The 15,970-nt window shown below is 42.8% G+C and overlaps 1 protein-coding gene across 1 annotated transcript in view; it reads right to left on the reverse strand.

Annotated features, from left to right (window-relative positions):
- Positions 1-1,795: 1,795 nt before the first annotated feature.
- Positions 1,796-15,970, reverse strand: part of CFDP1 (craniofacial development protein 1) — a 56,292-nt gene continuing 42,117 nt past the window's right edge. The window contains exons 6-7 of the mRNA XM_073576225.1: positions 4,723-4,881; positions 1,796-2,134 (exon numbers count right to left, since the gene is read on the reverse strand). Coding sequence (XP_073432326.1) covers positions 2,044-2,134; positions 4,723-4,881 — 250 coding nt within the window. The 3' untranslated portion in view covers positions 1,796-2,043. The remainder of the gene's footprint in view (positions 2,135-4,722; positions 4,882-15,970) is intronic.

The following is a 15,970-nucleotide window of genomic DNA, read 5'->3' on the forward strand; positions in this document are numbered from 1 at the left end:
AGTCACAAAATCAGCGATCTCGCTAGTGAGATCGCGGTGTGTGATGGGGCCTTTAGGCCTAACCGTGATTAACACCTGCCTGTGAAAAGATGAGTAGATAAGGTGGAAAACCAAGGGGATGCCATACCCCAAATGTACTGAGAACAAGAAACTAAAGCAAAACCAAGAAGGAAGGGAAGCCTCCCTGATGGTATTGCATGATAGATCTGCCTGTATTTCTCAGCACTGAGGACATCTTTAATCGAATCAAGTGTTGCCCAAACTCCAGTACTCGTGACCCCCAAACATATTATGTTATCAGGATTCCTTGATATTGAGGATGTGATGGAATTACTATCAAGGTATCAGATTGCCACATGTTCTCTCACCTGTGTAATAGTAAAGAAATCCTGAAAACATGACCTTTTGGGGGTCGTCAGGACTGGAGTTTGGGAAACACTGATCTAACCAAACACCTAACTCTATTTGCTGTAATGGAGCCAAAAACATGCAATACAGTTTTCTGTAATTATTTTGTGTTTTTGTATGTTTCTATTGTTTTTGCATTTTTTCCCCAATTTCTTGTGCACCTTTTTCTACCACACTTTTTCCTTCTACTCAACTTTCCACTAATATGCTTGGATACAGCACTCTTAACAGCCAGCTTCATTAGCAATGACCTTTTGTGGCTTACCCTCCTTGTGGAGTGTGTCAGTGACTGCCTTCTGGACATCTGTCAAGTCAGCAGTCTTTCCCATGATTGTGGAGAATACTGAAACAGACTCAGGGACCTAAACGCTTAGGAAGCCTTTAAAAGTTTGTCAGCGTTAGTCAGTCTCAAAAGGGAAGGACTTCACTTCTAGCAAGCGGAATCGGTGCCCCTGTGTCCGATGCTGCAGAGGCAAAGCGGGACGGGAGAGCGCCACAGTTCAGACCAGCGGTGTAGCCATGCCCCTGCTCCAAACTGTCAGTCATAAGGAGTGCGTCCCGGCAAGCAGAAAGCCAAAAGGCAAGAGGGGCAATTCACCCAATGACAAACTTTTAATTAATCTCGATTATTTATAACCCTACAGTAAAATATACAGGATCACTTACAAGGAAAACTACATATGAAAAGAAATTGTAGTAATTTGTCTACTAAGGAATATTAAAAGGTATTCTAGTAGCAAACACTGCAGAATTGCCCAGATTAGCAAGGCACATTTAGGCCATGTTCACACGTTCAGTATTTTAACGCCTGTATTTATTTGTAGCCAAAACCAGGAGTGGGTGAGAATCCAGAAGTGGTGACGCGTTTCTATTATACTTTCCCTCTGGTTGTTCCTCTCCTGGTTTACAAATACTCATGTGAAATACTGACCAAATATTCAATGTATGACCTCGGCCTTAACTTGTGCCATGCTGCCATCAATTTCAAACTATTTATGGTAAGGCAGAAGGAAGTCTGTCGTGCAAAATACACAACTGTCTCAATAGGTGTTTAAGAATAAACAAAAACCCCTCGAACTCTTACCGTAGTTTTGAAATGTTACAATATATTACAGAAGAGCCGTCCCCATAAATGTGTATTTTTTTTTACCTGGTCATTATGCTGCTGTACTGATCTGGTGGAAAGCCGCGAAAGAACATGAAGACAGATTCCGGACAACATTATATATACTGCGCAAAAATAATTATATATAAAAAAAATTCCATATTCATGGCCAGTGACCGGTCTTAAGAGTTTCCATGGCTTTTAATAATATAGCTGCAGTAGTCCAACACCGAACGCATCCACGATTCTCCAGCACCAGCACAGACTACACAGTAACACGTCTTCATTTACAAAGACATTTATTAATCCAAAGTCACTGAAACAACTCTGAGGCCCAAAAAAAAAAAATAAAAAAATCAGTCAAGAACTGTCTTTAAAAAGGAAAAAAAACCCTCAATTTAAAATGTTCATATTCTAGTCCAAATATACAGATTTTCAGCCCCTACATAATGACATTTGTTCCCCGGCGACCCCTGTACAGTATGATAATGTGACGGCCACGGAGCTTCTCTTACAGGCAGATGGGAAAGTTAAGGCTTCATATTTTTTAGTCTTATTTCCCTCTCCAGCTCAAATTGCCGATAATCTACTCGTTCCAGGAAGGCTTGCCTTTCAATGTATCTAGAACAAAAAACAAGAACAGACAAGACGTTAGATGATAGAAATACATCAGATTTGTACACAGCGTATATACCACGACTCTCCCTGATCTCAATCACTGGGGTGGCTGCTCGAGGCAATCAGCTGTAATTTGGGGGAATTGCTAAGAATGAATGTTCAAGTCCATCTCTAGTAGCATTTCATATAAGGCCCCATACTGAGTTACTCAATTTATCCGATCTCCACTTTGTCTGGCAGAGATACACATAACATTCACACACCTTACCGAGAGGTCCAATGGAGATATGGAGACCACTTTTCATGATGTGGACCACCAAAGACATATTTGGGATGAAAAGTAAGAATTGTACATAACCCAAATCCACTATTTGTGTGTGCAGAGATGTAACTTAAAGTCCTGAGTCTGAATGCAATAGGAGTAAGAGCAAAAATATTGCATTAATACATCTGTCTGCGTAGGTGGCATTGCGCCTCCCGGGGCACCAGGGCCTGGGTGCACCTCCATCGGTGTAAATACGGGCAGCGCAGTTGGACTTCCATATAATAACATACTAGGCAGTCGGCCCCATTCCCCTGCAATCTAGGTCAGTGAGATTTCGATTGAACCACAAACTTGATATGGCACGATAGCAATGTCTCTAAACTGATTGTACATTTTAGCTAATAAGCTCTCCGAGGCTTTTAGACTTTGCACGGAAAAATAAAAATTTACATTTTATTGCTGCTTTCAAGCCCACAGTGCAGGACGGCCGTTCTCACAATGCCATGTGAATAATTAAGAGAAAATCTGAAGTCCTTGTCGTGTCCAGGAGGGTTACATAAGAGGAATTAATGCCAAGAATACAGCAGTAACATTCCCTCCAGCCGAGAAGAAACCAGCTACGACAAGAGCATGCCGAGTCAGGTCAGCACGTTGCACAGTGCTCAATGGAGGCGCCGTGCCAGCTGCTAACGCTGCACATCTAGTGCCAGCGGTGGATCTGCCTCCTCTGTGCCATTAGCACGCAGCTCTCGTTCTGCATTGTTACTATTGGGGGCAACACAACATTGTACTTGGCTCTTGCAGAATTTAAAACCTATGAAAATCAGAAAGTAAAATTGTGAAAATCTAGTAAAACCGAACACTGTCAATGTGCTTTCCTTCTTCCTTGTCGGTCCTTGGGGTATAACAGACGGCCATTTCTGCCACCCAAAGGCTCCCAAGTTCTCATTAGCATAGCTCGCACCATCTTATAAACTGGTGCTAGCACTCTAGAGTTATAGAGGAGGAGGAACCTCACGTTAGCAGTCAGATAATTGGGCGTGGCACATAATATTCCCATTCCAGATGATCAGCATTTCCAGACCATCGTCCAAATTCATGAGCAACATACCATATATACTCGCGTATAAGCCGAGATTTTCAGCCCATTTTTTTTGGGCTGAAAGTCCCCCTCTCGGCTTATACGCGAGTCATATATCGGGGGGTCGGCGGGGGAGGGGGAGCGGGGGTGTCAGATCACACTTACCCCCCGGAACGTCTCTGCATCCCCCCCTGCTTCTCCCATGCCTTCCTTCAGCGGTTACGTGGCACCGCTGATTAAAGTCATGAATATGCGCATATTCATGACTTTAATGAGCGGTACCACGTAACCGCTGAAGGAAGAGCTGCCGAAGACGCAGGGGTTGCCGAGACAGCGCCAGGAGGGGGTAAATATATGCGATATTCACCTGTCCCCAGTCTATCGCTGCGTGCTGCTCCGTCCTCCGCGTTGTCTGTCAGTGACGTTCAGACAGCAGAAGGCGCAATGACGTAGTTAGTGCGGGCCGCGCCCTCTGCTGCCTGAACATTACTGACAGTGGACCCGGAAGGCAGAGCAAGCGCAGCGATGGACCGGGGACAGGTGAATATCGCAAGTTCCGGGGCCCTGAGCCGCCTGCTCAGGACACCGCCACCAGGCCCTCAGCGATGAGAGGTATGTCATTTTTTTTTTTTTATTTGCAGCAGCAGCGGCATATGGGGGCATAATCTATGGAGCATCTTATGGGGGCATAATCTATGGAGAATCTTATGGGGCCATAACCTTTATGGAGCAGCATATGGGGCATATTATTCTATGGCGCATCTTATGGGTCCATTATTAACCTTTGTGCAGCATTATACGGGGTGTATTTTGTATGGAGCATCTTATGGGGCCATCATGAACTGTATGGAGCATTATATGGGGCTAATGATTCAATATAGATTTTCAAAAACCATTTAACCTACTGATGTCTCAATTAATTTTACTTTTATTGGTATCTATTTTTATTTTTGAAATTTACCAGTAGCTGCTGCATTTTCCACCCTAGACTTATACACGAGTCAATAAGTTTTCCCAGTTTTTTTGTGGTAAAATTAGGGGGGGGGTCGGCTTATACATGAGTATATACGGTAGATCTGAAATCAGCACGCCAACGGCTACCTGATGGTGGGATTAGCAGGCCAAACTTTATATCTATGCACACTTAATAAACGGCTTAAAAATGTGGATCAATGCACTTTAGGAAGGATCAGCATAATCTACATGGCCACTTACTAAAAACATTTTGTTAGAAAATACCCTTACCCATCTTTGCCCCTGTTATGATGAGCCAGTTCGTCTTCAATCCCTTCTTGCTCTTTAAACGATTCCCAATCCAGCTTCGATTTCTCCAATGTGCTTATCTTCTGCTTTTTAGAGCCTAGTTTCCCAAGTATGCTGCTCATTCCTACAGGCCTTTTCACACTGTAATGACACAATGGAAACACAAGGCTCAGATATCCATCGCCATCATCCATTTACATACAACCCCAATTGTAAAATGAACAGAAAACAAGAATGAGATGGTTGGGAAATCTCTTACAGCCGTAAAAACAAAGGACACAGATCAGAAGTTGGACGCAAATGCAAAAAGAATGTATAATTTAGAAACGGATCTAAAAAAATGTGTGCCTGTGCCGCGTCCACCATTGTGTAGCAGCCCCTCTATTTTTTACTACAATCTGTCAACGCCAGGGGAGTGAGAAGACAACTGCTGGGGATTGGGGAGAGGAATGTCGTCCCGTTCTTGTCCGATGTAGGATTCTCGCTGCGCCACAGTTCAGGGTTTTTGCTGAATTTTTGGTTTCATGACCAAGTGTTTTCTGAGTCTCGACTGCTCATCCCCCGAACTCTTCTTCTGTGATGCCAAGCTGTTGTGATGATCCAGTATTCGGTGTAGAATAGTCTTGCTGAAATATTCCAGGTCTTGCCTGAAATAGCCGTTGTCTGGAACCTCCATATAATGCCCAGCATTAATAGCGCCTCTCCAGACGTATACGCTGCCCATACCATAGTCACCTATGCAGCCCCATACCATTAGAGATGCAGGAACTGAGTGCTGATAAGCTGGATGGTCCCTCTCCTACGAACTGCATGCGGATAAGCTGGATGGTCCCTCTCCTACGAACTGCGTGCGGATAAGCTGGATGGTCCCTCTCCTACGAACTAAGTGCGGATAAGCTGGATGGTCCCTCTCCTACGAACTGCGTGCGGATAAGCTGGATGGTCCCTCTCCTACGAACTAAGTGCGGATAAGCTGGATGGTCCCTCTCCTATGAACTGCGTGCTGATAAGCTGGATGGTCCCTCTCCTACTGAGTGCGTGCGACATGGCGTCTGTGGTTTCCATAAACCAATGTCACATTTTGATTCATTCCACCTCACAACAGTTTTTCATTTTGCTGGACTCCATTTTAAATGAGGCAGTGTTTCTGGAATGCATGGATATGCGGCTTTTTCTTAGCATGACAGAGCTTTAATGTATTCCTGAGCCCATGCAGTGATTTGCATGACCGACTCATGCCTGGTTTTAATGCAGTGCCGCATCAGGGCCCATAGATCACCAGCAGCCAATATTGACCATTAGTCTTGTCCCTTGTGCACATGGGTTTCTCCAGAATCTCTTGATATTATGAAATGGAGGTTGTGGGATATTCAAAGTCTTCAATTTTTAAGGAATAGCTTTCTGAAATTATTCCACGATTTTTAGACAAAGTTATTTGCAGACTGGTGATCCTCTGACCATCTTTACCTCTGGGAGACTCTGCCTCTCTAAACATGCTCTTTTTATGCACAGTCATGTGACTTAGTTGAAAATTGACCCTCCAGCTGCTTTTCATTAGTACTCTTGACTTTTCCAACTATACTTTAAAGTGTAACCTTTGTTTTAATTTTTAGCTCATAAGCAATAGTACACGTGAAAGTAAGAGTCTTGGTAATATATCTCATCATTGAATTGTGCTTCTTTCTCTGTCATAATTGATCATATCATATTCATATATATCATATCATATTGATCATGATCATCATCATATACTAATAGATCACAGACTGAATATGAGTCAACAGTGTGATGCAGCAGCAAAAAAGGCAAATGCAATTCTAGGATGTATTAACAGAAGCATACAGTCTAGATCACGTGAAGTCATTATTTCCCTCTACTCCTCTTTGGTCAGACCTCATCTGGAATATTGTGTCCAGTTTTGGGCACCACATTTTAAAAAAGACATCAACAAACTGGAGCAAGTTCAGAAAAGAGCGACCAGAATGGTGACCGGTCTGCAAACCCTGTCTTATGAGGAAAGGTTGCAGGATTTGGGAATGTTTAGTTTGCAAAAGAGAAGACTGAGAGGAGACTTAATAGCTGTCTACAAATATCTAAAGGGCTGTCACATTGTAGAAGGATCAACTTTATTCTCATTTGCACAAGGAAAGACTAGAAGCAATGGGATGAAACTGAATGGGAAGAGACACAGATTAGATATTAGAAAAAACTTTTTGACAGTTAGAGTGATCAATGAGTGGAACAGGCTGCCACGAGAAGTGGTGAGTTCTCCTTCAATGGAAGTCTTCAAACAGAGGCTGGACAGACATCTGACTGGGATGATTTAGCGAACCCTGCTTTGAGCAGGGGGTTGGACCAGATGGCCCAGGAGGTCCCTTCCAACTCTACGATTCTATGATTCTATGATTCTATGATCAGTCACCAAAACTCTGAATACAGATTTTACCAACAGATTGAGAATTTTTAAAAATAACTTATCAATTCTGTCGGAGAAAGAAGCAGATTTCACTAATAAGATTTACTACAAAGTTGCTGATTTTCACACATACTATTGATTTATGGAATACATTGAAGGTTACACTAACCTTGTCCCAACTTTTTTGGGATGCGTTTCTGCCATCAGTTCCTAAACGAGTTATTTTTTTCAAATGAAATGGAAAAATGTCTAACTTTTATCTTGTCACAGAAAAGAGGGAGACACAAAAGCTCAAATAGGGTCTTATCAAACGTTACACAGAGTTGCCCACCAAGAGAACTACTCACCTGGTGAGAGTGAAGGAAAGACATATTAATGGCGGCTGCTGCAGATCCACAGGTCAGTGCAGGACCTGGTTGACGCATGCACTTAGGTAGGATGGAAGGATCATCCCCGCGCTGCCGCAAGAAGAATTCCAAAAATTGTAGAGGTTTCATTGTGATTTATTCTACGCGTTTCAGGTGACCCCTTCATCAGGACATACCACAAATATTGTACCAATTTGTGGTCTGTCCTGATGAAGGGGTCACCTGAACCCTGAAACGAGTAAAATAAACCACGCTGAAACTTCTACAATTTTTGGAATTCTTCTTGCGACAGCGCAGGGATGATCCTTCCTTCCTACCTAAGTGTAACTTTTACCTTCTGATCTGTGCTCTATGTTCGGTTGTGAATACAAGAGATTTCAAAAATAATTGCATTCTTATTTTCTTTTCATTATCAGGTCCCAATTTCTTTTGGAATTGGGGTTGTATAAAAAAAAAAACAAACAAAAAAAAAAAAGCAGAAATAATGCAATGTTCCACACTAGCCACTAAGCCTTCTACTAGTCTCATGCTGCATGTTCTATACAGATGATCTTTCAGCGGTCTCATTATTACCACAGAGAGGATTAAAACACAACACGTCTATACACATTTTCGGAAGACTTTTTATTGCCATTTTACTGATTTTTTTTTTTTTAAATACTTTATACAAAGGAGTATAAAAAAACAAAAACAAAAACCCACTGACAAAATGCTGAAATAAGTGCCCGGCGTCTTTTTAGCTTTCCCGTTGACCTCTATTGTAAAGTATTGAAGATGACCAGAAAGATGGACTTGTTACTTCTATTAACCACTTGGCATCTTTGAAAGCCTGAAGCGGTTTTAAAGACGTTCAATACTCTGAACACGCGAACGGCAAGTGACTGCCCCATAAATGTTATTAGAAGTATTCTTTTAATCGCTTTTCTTTAGGTACTTCATAAATTCCATTTTGCTCATATGCTTGGCTGCTTTTCCATTAGTTCATATTATAGCTAATTAACTGCGGGAAATATTGTTAATAAATAAATTTGGATAAGCAGGTCACATTCAGAGTAAAGCTGGAGGCGATTTATAAGCTTTATGATTAAAGACTTGAAGACTCAGGAGTAATTCCACTTAAATGAGATGTATGCGAGTCGAGAAATACATTTTAAAAGCTTTTATTTACATGGAAATTGTGCAGCACTACAGTAATATACACAGCCTATACACTTGCACAAAAACCCCCACATCATCCATTTTTTGATTTCATAATACACTTTAACTTTCCTGCACTGTGGGTGCATGGGGCAGGCCCAAGAGAGGAGCCTGCTCCACACACGGTAGATGCCACCTGTAACACACTGCCAGCATCTGCCTCTAACAGCAGCAACTGGAACATGCACTGATCGCTGCCGTTATCCCCTTAAGGCCGGGATCACACATGCGAGAAACTCAGACGAGTCTCGCACGTCAATACCTGGCACTGCCGCCAACACTCGGGAGTGGAGTGTGCGGCTGCATAGAAATACATGTGGCCGCACGCTCTGCTCCCGAGTGCCGGCGGCAGTGCCAGGTATTAAGATGCGAGACTCGTCCGAGTTTCTCGCATGTGTGATCCCAGCCGAAATTGTATACTCAATCACAGAGTAGCAATTGATCCTGCCCCGGTGTTCATTCTGGGTATCCATGGACCCGACATGACCGCAGGGTCCTGATGCCCACCATGACACCACTCCAGTGGTCATCAGAGGAGACATTGATTAACAGTATGTATTGCCATACTAAAGTACTGCAGTATATGGTAACAGCAAACGATCACAATTTTAAAGCGAAAAAAGGGGGATTGCTTTTTAAATAATATATTTAAAAAATGTTTAAATAATATGTATATAAATATATTTAAAAAAGCCACAACTGCGTCTGTAATGACCAATCAGATTCTACAATTTTTTTTTTGAGACAGTGAAAGATGAAGCAACCAACCAACTGCTTCATATTTTTCGTGCACCAAATTTGATGTCCATCAGTATACTAACCACTATGTCCTACTTATAGATTTCATAGATGTGAAAGAAAAACACCGGTTTCCATAGTGCCTCCATTCATGTCACACATGGGCATAGGAACAGCCGAATCCCATCACCAGTGTAAGCATCCCATGGTTCCCATCCAGCTCATCACACTGCCTTCGACTGCCTGCTTCTCACACTGCCTTGGCCAGCTAGTCTTGAGACTCATCAGACCGATCAGTATGACCCAAGGGCTCCATACACATTATACTAAGGTTGGCAGAACCCGCCGATATCAGCAGGATAGGCTGATGGTAACGTGTATGGAGGCCGTCCGACTCTCGCTTGACAGAGGAGGATGCCAGGAGTAGGATCCTTTTGTTCAGCACGGGGATGAACCGGTGCCAGCAGCTCTCTAAAGAAAACACAGAAGCGCTGGACAAGTGGCAAAGAGCGTTCGGCAGGTCTGGAGGAAAGAGAACTAATACACCTGATCAGACATACGATGAGGATTTCATTTTAATTACCGTAAGTCCCTCTTGAACCGGCAAAACAGCTGGGTGCCATATTCCTAGGACAAAGACTTTGACAGCACATATCCACAGGGTTTTTTTTTTAGTCAAAATTAAAACTTAGTTTGCATGGCCCAGGCAGAGAAATTAAGAAAAAAACCCTATACTCCACTCCCTGTTGGTGCTGTTGTTCCGCACTGAATACTGTGCCCTATAAACAATATCATGGACAGCCGTCTGATGTCAGGGCCTCCATGATTCAGACTAGTTTTTCTAGCGCGTCCCACAGGTGCTCAACAGCTTTGAGATCTGGGAGATTAGGAGGCCAAGTCAGCACCTTGCACACTTTCACCCGGTTCCTCAAACTGCCCACTAATGGCCCGATGAGGTTCAGGCCTTTCGTTCTAGCCATTGCTGGAGATACTACCAGTCCTGGTCAGACATATTTGTCTCTTTGATTTCAAGGTTTTGCTTTAAAATCACAATCAGACCCTGAAGATTTTCCATTATTGGACTCCAGACTACTCGAGGCTATTTCCCATGGATTCTGGACTCGTGAAATACTGGCGCTGGCTACAAAACCTGCCCTGTTCTATTTAACATTAAGACCTTGAAAATGTTTTGGCTAAAGCGGACAAGCAGCAGAAGACAGACTTCTAAACTTCACGCTCTCTTGTGCGGCTCATCTACTTTCACCTCTGCTGATGTGGTGTCAATTCAGGCAAGCTTAGCAAAATGCAATGAATGATAATGAGACCGCTCTCCCTGCAATGCAACACTGCCCTGCCCTCCATAATATCCATGGATTGTACTTGCCCTTGATCCATGTTTGAAAATAACATTTTTATTGCGGTGGCTGAACGCTACTGGCGCATACTTAATACCATCTCAGATGAAGGAAAATAACTGAAGCAAAAAAAAAAAAAAAAAACGCACACAGGACAAATATATTTCTGAAGCCTGAAACATATGGAAATGGAAGTAGAGGTTTGTGTTTCATTACGAGAAGAACATTAAGTGGTTTCTGCATTGGTTTGTTTCTGAGATTTTTACCACTGCAGTTGGGATCAGTACGATGTAACTGCAGGGTCGTAAGATGCATCGCTATCCGCTGTGCCGAACTAACACATGGCTGATAACAGGGAGTAAGTGACTAGTGTATCCCCCAATAGGAGGGGCAGTCTATACTGAGTCCAGCTTATACCGTATGGCCAGAAGGATGGGGACATCTCTCCAAATTCCTGGGTTTAGGTTACACAAGATACCAAGCACAGCCCAACGGGATCCTGGGAGAAGTGTGAGTTCTTTGGAGGGATGAACCCCTGTACCGTCTGCCATTTCATGGGTTAATTTACGGTTGGGGGATGCACGGAAGATGCCTCCTCTTCCAGGTATAGTGCCCATTAGAAAACATATGGTGGAGAGGGATAAGTGGTGTAGGATTGTTTTTCAGGGTTGGCTACTAAATTTCCAAGAAAGGGCAATGAGAACGCTGATATTACAGAATGCTTTGATACTTACGGTATTTTTTCTTGCATTACATGAGAAATAATCATCTGTCAATGTAGCCATGAGAGGGTTTACTTTTGTTTTACGGGACAGGATGTATTTTTGGTACCTTTGTGTTAAAGCACCTCTCCAGTGGGTATTTTTCTGGAGTGGTGCTTTCAACTTAAGGCCCCTGCGTCTTCCCCATTTTTTGGCGCCACTCCGGTCCTGTGGCGCCATCTTGTGACAGTAGCTTCTGACTGACCACAAGTGACAGCATCTCATCCGGGTGAAAAATATATAAACATTTATTGTGCCATGACAAAATGCGACGTTTCGACCATCACATGGTCTTTATCATGCTTGATAAAGACCATGTGATGGTCGAAACGTCGCATTTTGTCATGGCACAATAAATGTTTATATATTTTTCACCCGGATGAGATGCTGTTCTTCTTCATCATTTGGATTTCGTGTCCAACTGGGTCTTTGGACTTTGAACGTGCCTCTCTTGGATCAAGGAGTTGCTGTCAGCCACTTTTTCTTCTATGTTGACCACAAGTGACGTCACAGGCTCTCAATACAAGTCTCTAAGAGTCCGAAAAAAACAAATCTCCCATAGACTTGTAGTGAAGAGTCACCGCCGGCTCGCCCAGCAAACAGTGGGGCAGCAGGCAGGTCACAACTTGCTGGAGACAGACTGGAGCGGCGGTGATAGAAGGGGAAGATGCTGGAAGGGGTGTATGGGGGGTAGGGGACTTAAGATTTGAAGTACTCAGAAAACCGTACAATCTACTCCGCTCCCCCCTGCTCTATGTCAAGGTGCCTGCATTTTCATAGTGACAGGTTCCTTTTAACATTATTCTGCATACTAATACGATTATGGTAATACCAAGTTTCTATAGTTAAAAGAACAACAAAAAACTTTCAAAAACATTATGTGTCGACAGCTGTATATAAGAGTTTGGTTTTTAAGTGATAAGCTATATTTTTAGGTCATCAATTTGGGGCACTTAATTGTAGTATTTATATTAATTTGTATTTGAAGGTGGATAGAAAAAAAAATCCCCCCAAAATATTACTTTTGCTATATTTATATGGTGCATACCAGTATAATTTACATAATAACCAAGTGGTTGGTCTGTGGAATTTTTATTAATTATTTACTCCTTTTTAAGTATTTAGGCTTAAACTTAAAATAGTTTTTTTTTTTTTTTTTGATACTGCAGTTGAAGACCCATAACATATTGATGGATTTGTGTCAGGTCTACCAGTCTACAGTGGTACCATTTGGGAGTACAGGATTTTCTGATCATTTTTTACTTAATGGGGCTTATTTCGGTAGGCAGAATTAAGAAAAAAAAAAAAATTGCCTCTTTTAATACAACATTCAATATAAATAATGTGCTAATTTTCCAATATGGGAAGTACGGATGCAACAATAGTCATTTTTTTTTTTTACCCACAATGTTCATTATTAAAAATAGCCATTTGTAATGTTTTTTTCCCATTTGGAATTTTTTCTTGATACTTAACATTTTTTTACATTCTTTTTCCTATGCCACTTAAAAGGGGTGGTCCAGGATTAAAGAAATGATGTCCTATCGATAAGATATCGGTGGAGGTCCAACAGATCATCTAAGGCCGGGATCACACATGTGAGAAACTCGGACGAGCCTCGCATCTTAATACCCGGCACTCAAGATCAGAGCCGGGTGTTAAGATGTGAGACTCGTCCGAGTTTCTCGCATGTGTGATCCCGGCCTAATGGGCAGGACATGAAAGTAGACTCCTCCAGCCTCATCTGTTGGGGCTTGGGCAGAACACAACAGCCATGTACAGCGTAGGGCAGCTGCCGATTACTACAGTTTATCTTCCATTTACATGAATGGGAAATGAAGTACAGGGCTGCTGCGTTTCGCCTCATACGTTACGTATATCTGGCCACTGCTGAAGTAGATTTTAGCCGATTGGAGACGGTACCGGTTGCTGGACACAATCTCAGCGTAACTAAACTTTTTCTAAAATATTTTTTAGGCTTTTTAATGGCCTCCAGTCTTAGGACCTTGACCCCTACAAATCACTAAAAAGACGTTACTAAGTGCACAGCTTGGGAGACAGGAATGCCCAGCTGCTGCCCTAAACCATGAACAGATCAGAGAACAAGTATGAAAAAGTGACTTTTTATTGAATCTGATCTATCCTTTGAGAGTTTCTGCCTCCGAAGAGGTCTGATGAGTGATCGTTTGGGCTCTCAGGACCCGGACCCCACGGATCAGTATTTTTAAGTCTTGAAAAACAAACGTAAAAGTCCCACAAGGGGCCTTGGGTGTACAATACTCTGGTTACATGGTACACCGTGCTACTGATGTAGTGCAGTGTATTATTCCTGGCTGGCTGCCTATTGTGCCCTAATGAGTTCCTCATGGGTGGAAAGACAAGCGCAGACTATCAGGATTATGCCGGGATCATGCATGCGATAAACTCGAAGTCTCGCATCTTAATACCCGGCACTGCCGCCGGCATTCGGATCGTATGCAGCCGCACACTCTGCTCCTGAGTGCCGGCGGCAGTGCTGGGTACTAAGATGCGAGACTCGTCCGAGTTTCTCGCATGTGTGATCCCGGCCTTAGGACGCCATTCTGGTTTTGGAGACGCTTTAATGCTGATGAAAAGCCTGAAGGAACCATATAAGAAATGGCTCAATATTCTTTATAGCACTTTATTAATGGAATTTGTGGTAATGAGAAAACCTAACACTATACATATACAGGGAAGATTAAATGCTGCATTAAAAAAAAAAAAAAAAAAAAAAAAAGTGAACCACTAAACCTGTAAGGAAATGAATAAGCACAGCCCAAAGTAAAATAATGGTGGAAGTTACACTTTCCCTGTACTATCTGCCACCATTCCAGTAAGAAGCTCCGATAAATGCAGCCGGTGTGCTGATAAGGGTTTACCAGGACTTCTTACTGGTACCTGAAGTCACTTGCTTGTGAAACACTTCTTCAGCTCAGAGACAAGTCTATGTAGGTCAGTGCGAGTGGCACAGGGAACATGGGCATGACTCAACCTGGATATTCACCTCCTGTCCTTAATTACGCACATGCAAATACACGGCATGTGTCAGGAGGAAGGCTGTCTCCAGACACTGCATGCCTGCAATCACCAAGGTTTCCCAAAGGTTATAGACGGAGCTGCGGGATGACAGATTGCTGGTGACAGGACGTGGTTTACTGTCAGAGCAGAAGTGGAGAGGCCCCTTGGCTGATGGAGATGCTGCAAGACTGCTCCGATGGGCTGTGATGGAGCCCTGGATCCTGCCTCCTGCCAGCAGGGCATTCAGCTGTATGTCCAGCGCTCGGGTCACTGCAGGGTCAGGTTACAACACCCAATGTCATTTCATTCACTGCGATTTTGTCTCATAGACCCATGACTGATCCTTATTTTCCTTCATATGCATACAGAAAGGCTGGCACATTGAAAGATCAATTACTAGATAGTGGAAACCATTTACTGATCTGCTTAGACTTGTTTATGTGGGGATCACACATATATGATGTGTATATATTTTACACACGTATACTTTGTAGATAATCCAAAATCAACAAAGCTGGGTTTCTCTCCAAAGCGTGTGCGGAGTTTTTGGTTATTTCTGTGCCCGAGTCTTTATGACATGGTAGGATGGTTAGCAGTGGGATCTGTCGCTCCCTTTTTAGCCAGAGTAAGTTTTGTGCAAGTTCTCGATAAGCACAGGTAAAGCAGCGGATCCAATTCATATTGTATAAAAAGTCACTTGGAGTTTAGGTCACAGAGGTGAGCAAGGCAGGTGGACTTGCTGGGGACGTTTTACCCATGGGCAGTCTGACCGCCGATCGGCATTTTGCAGTGTGATGGACTTATCTGCTGTTTAGATTGCTAATAAAGCTAGCTGCAGTTTTGACCTTATTTCGCTGTCTTGGAGTGACAGTCCTTGGGGTGCCAAATATCTAGCCCACAAGATGGAGATCCCATGAGCTAAATGAACCCCCAAAACGTCACAATATGCATAAAGAAAACTAACAATACTACAATAAGCCTCTAAAACTGGGTTCACATGTCTGTGTCCTCATTCATGACTCAGTCTGGGGCTTACACCTAAATCCCAGATCCCATACAGACGTGTCTTGGACAGAGTGCTTAATGTAAATGGGTATTATCAAGTTTGGATGGTATCAGGTAATGGTAAAGCTCTTCAGCTATATTTCCAAAAGGTATGATTGGTACACAGCCAACACTACACATCACCAAAAAGAATGCTATACCCACAGTGAGGCATGGTGGAGGCAGCATTATGCTTTGAGGCTGTTTTTTTGGCAGCTGTAACTGGGGTATTAGTCAAAGTGGAGAGAATTATGAATAACTGCAAATAGTCAAATTTGCAACAAAACCTTCAGGCCTCTGCTAAAAATGAAG

The sequence above is a fragment of the Dendrobates tinctorius genome, unplaced genomic scaffold, assembly GCF_039654945.1.
Source record: "Dendrobates tinctorius isolate UK_male_01 unplaced genomic scaffold, ASM3965494v1 ptg000047l, whole genome shotgun sequence".
In the NCBI taxonomy this organism is placed as follows: domain Eukaryota; kingdom Metazoa; phylum Chordata; class Amphibia; order Anura; family Dendrobatidae; genus Dendrobates; species Dendrobates tinctorius.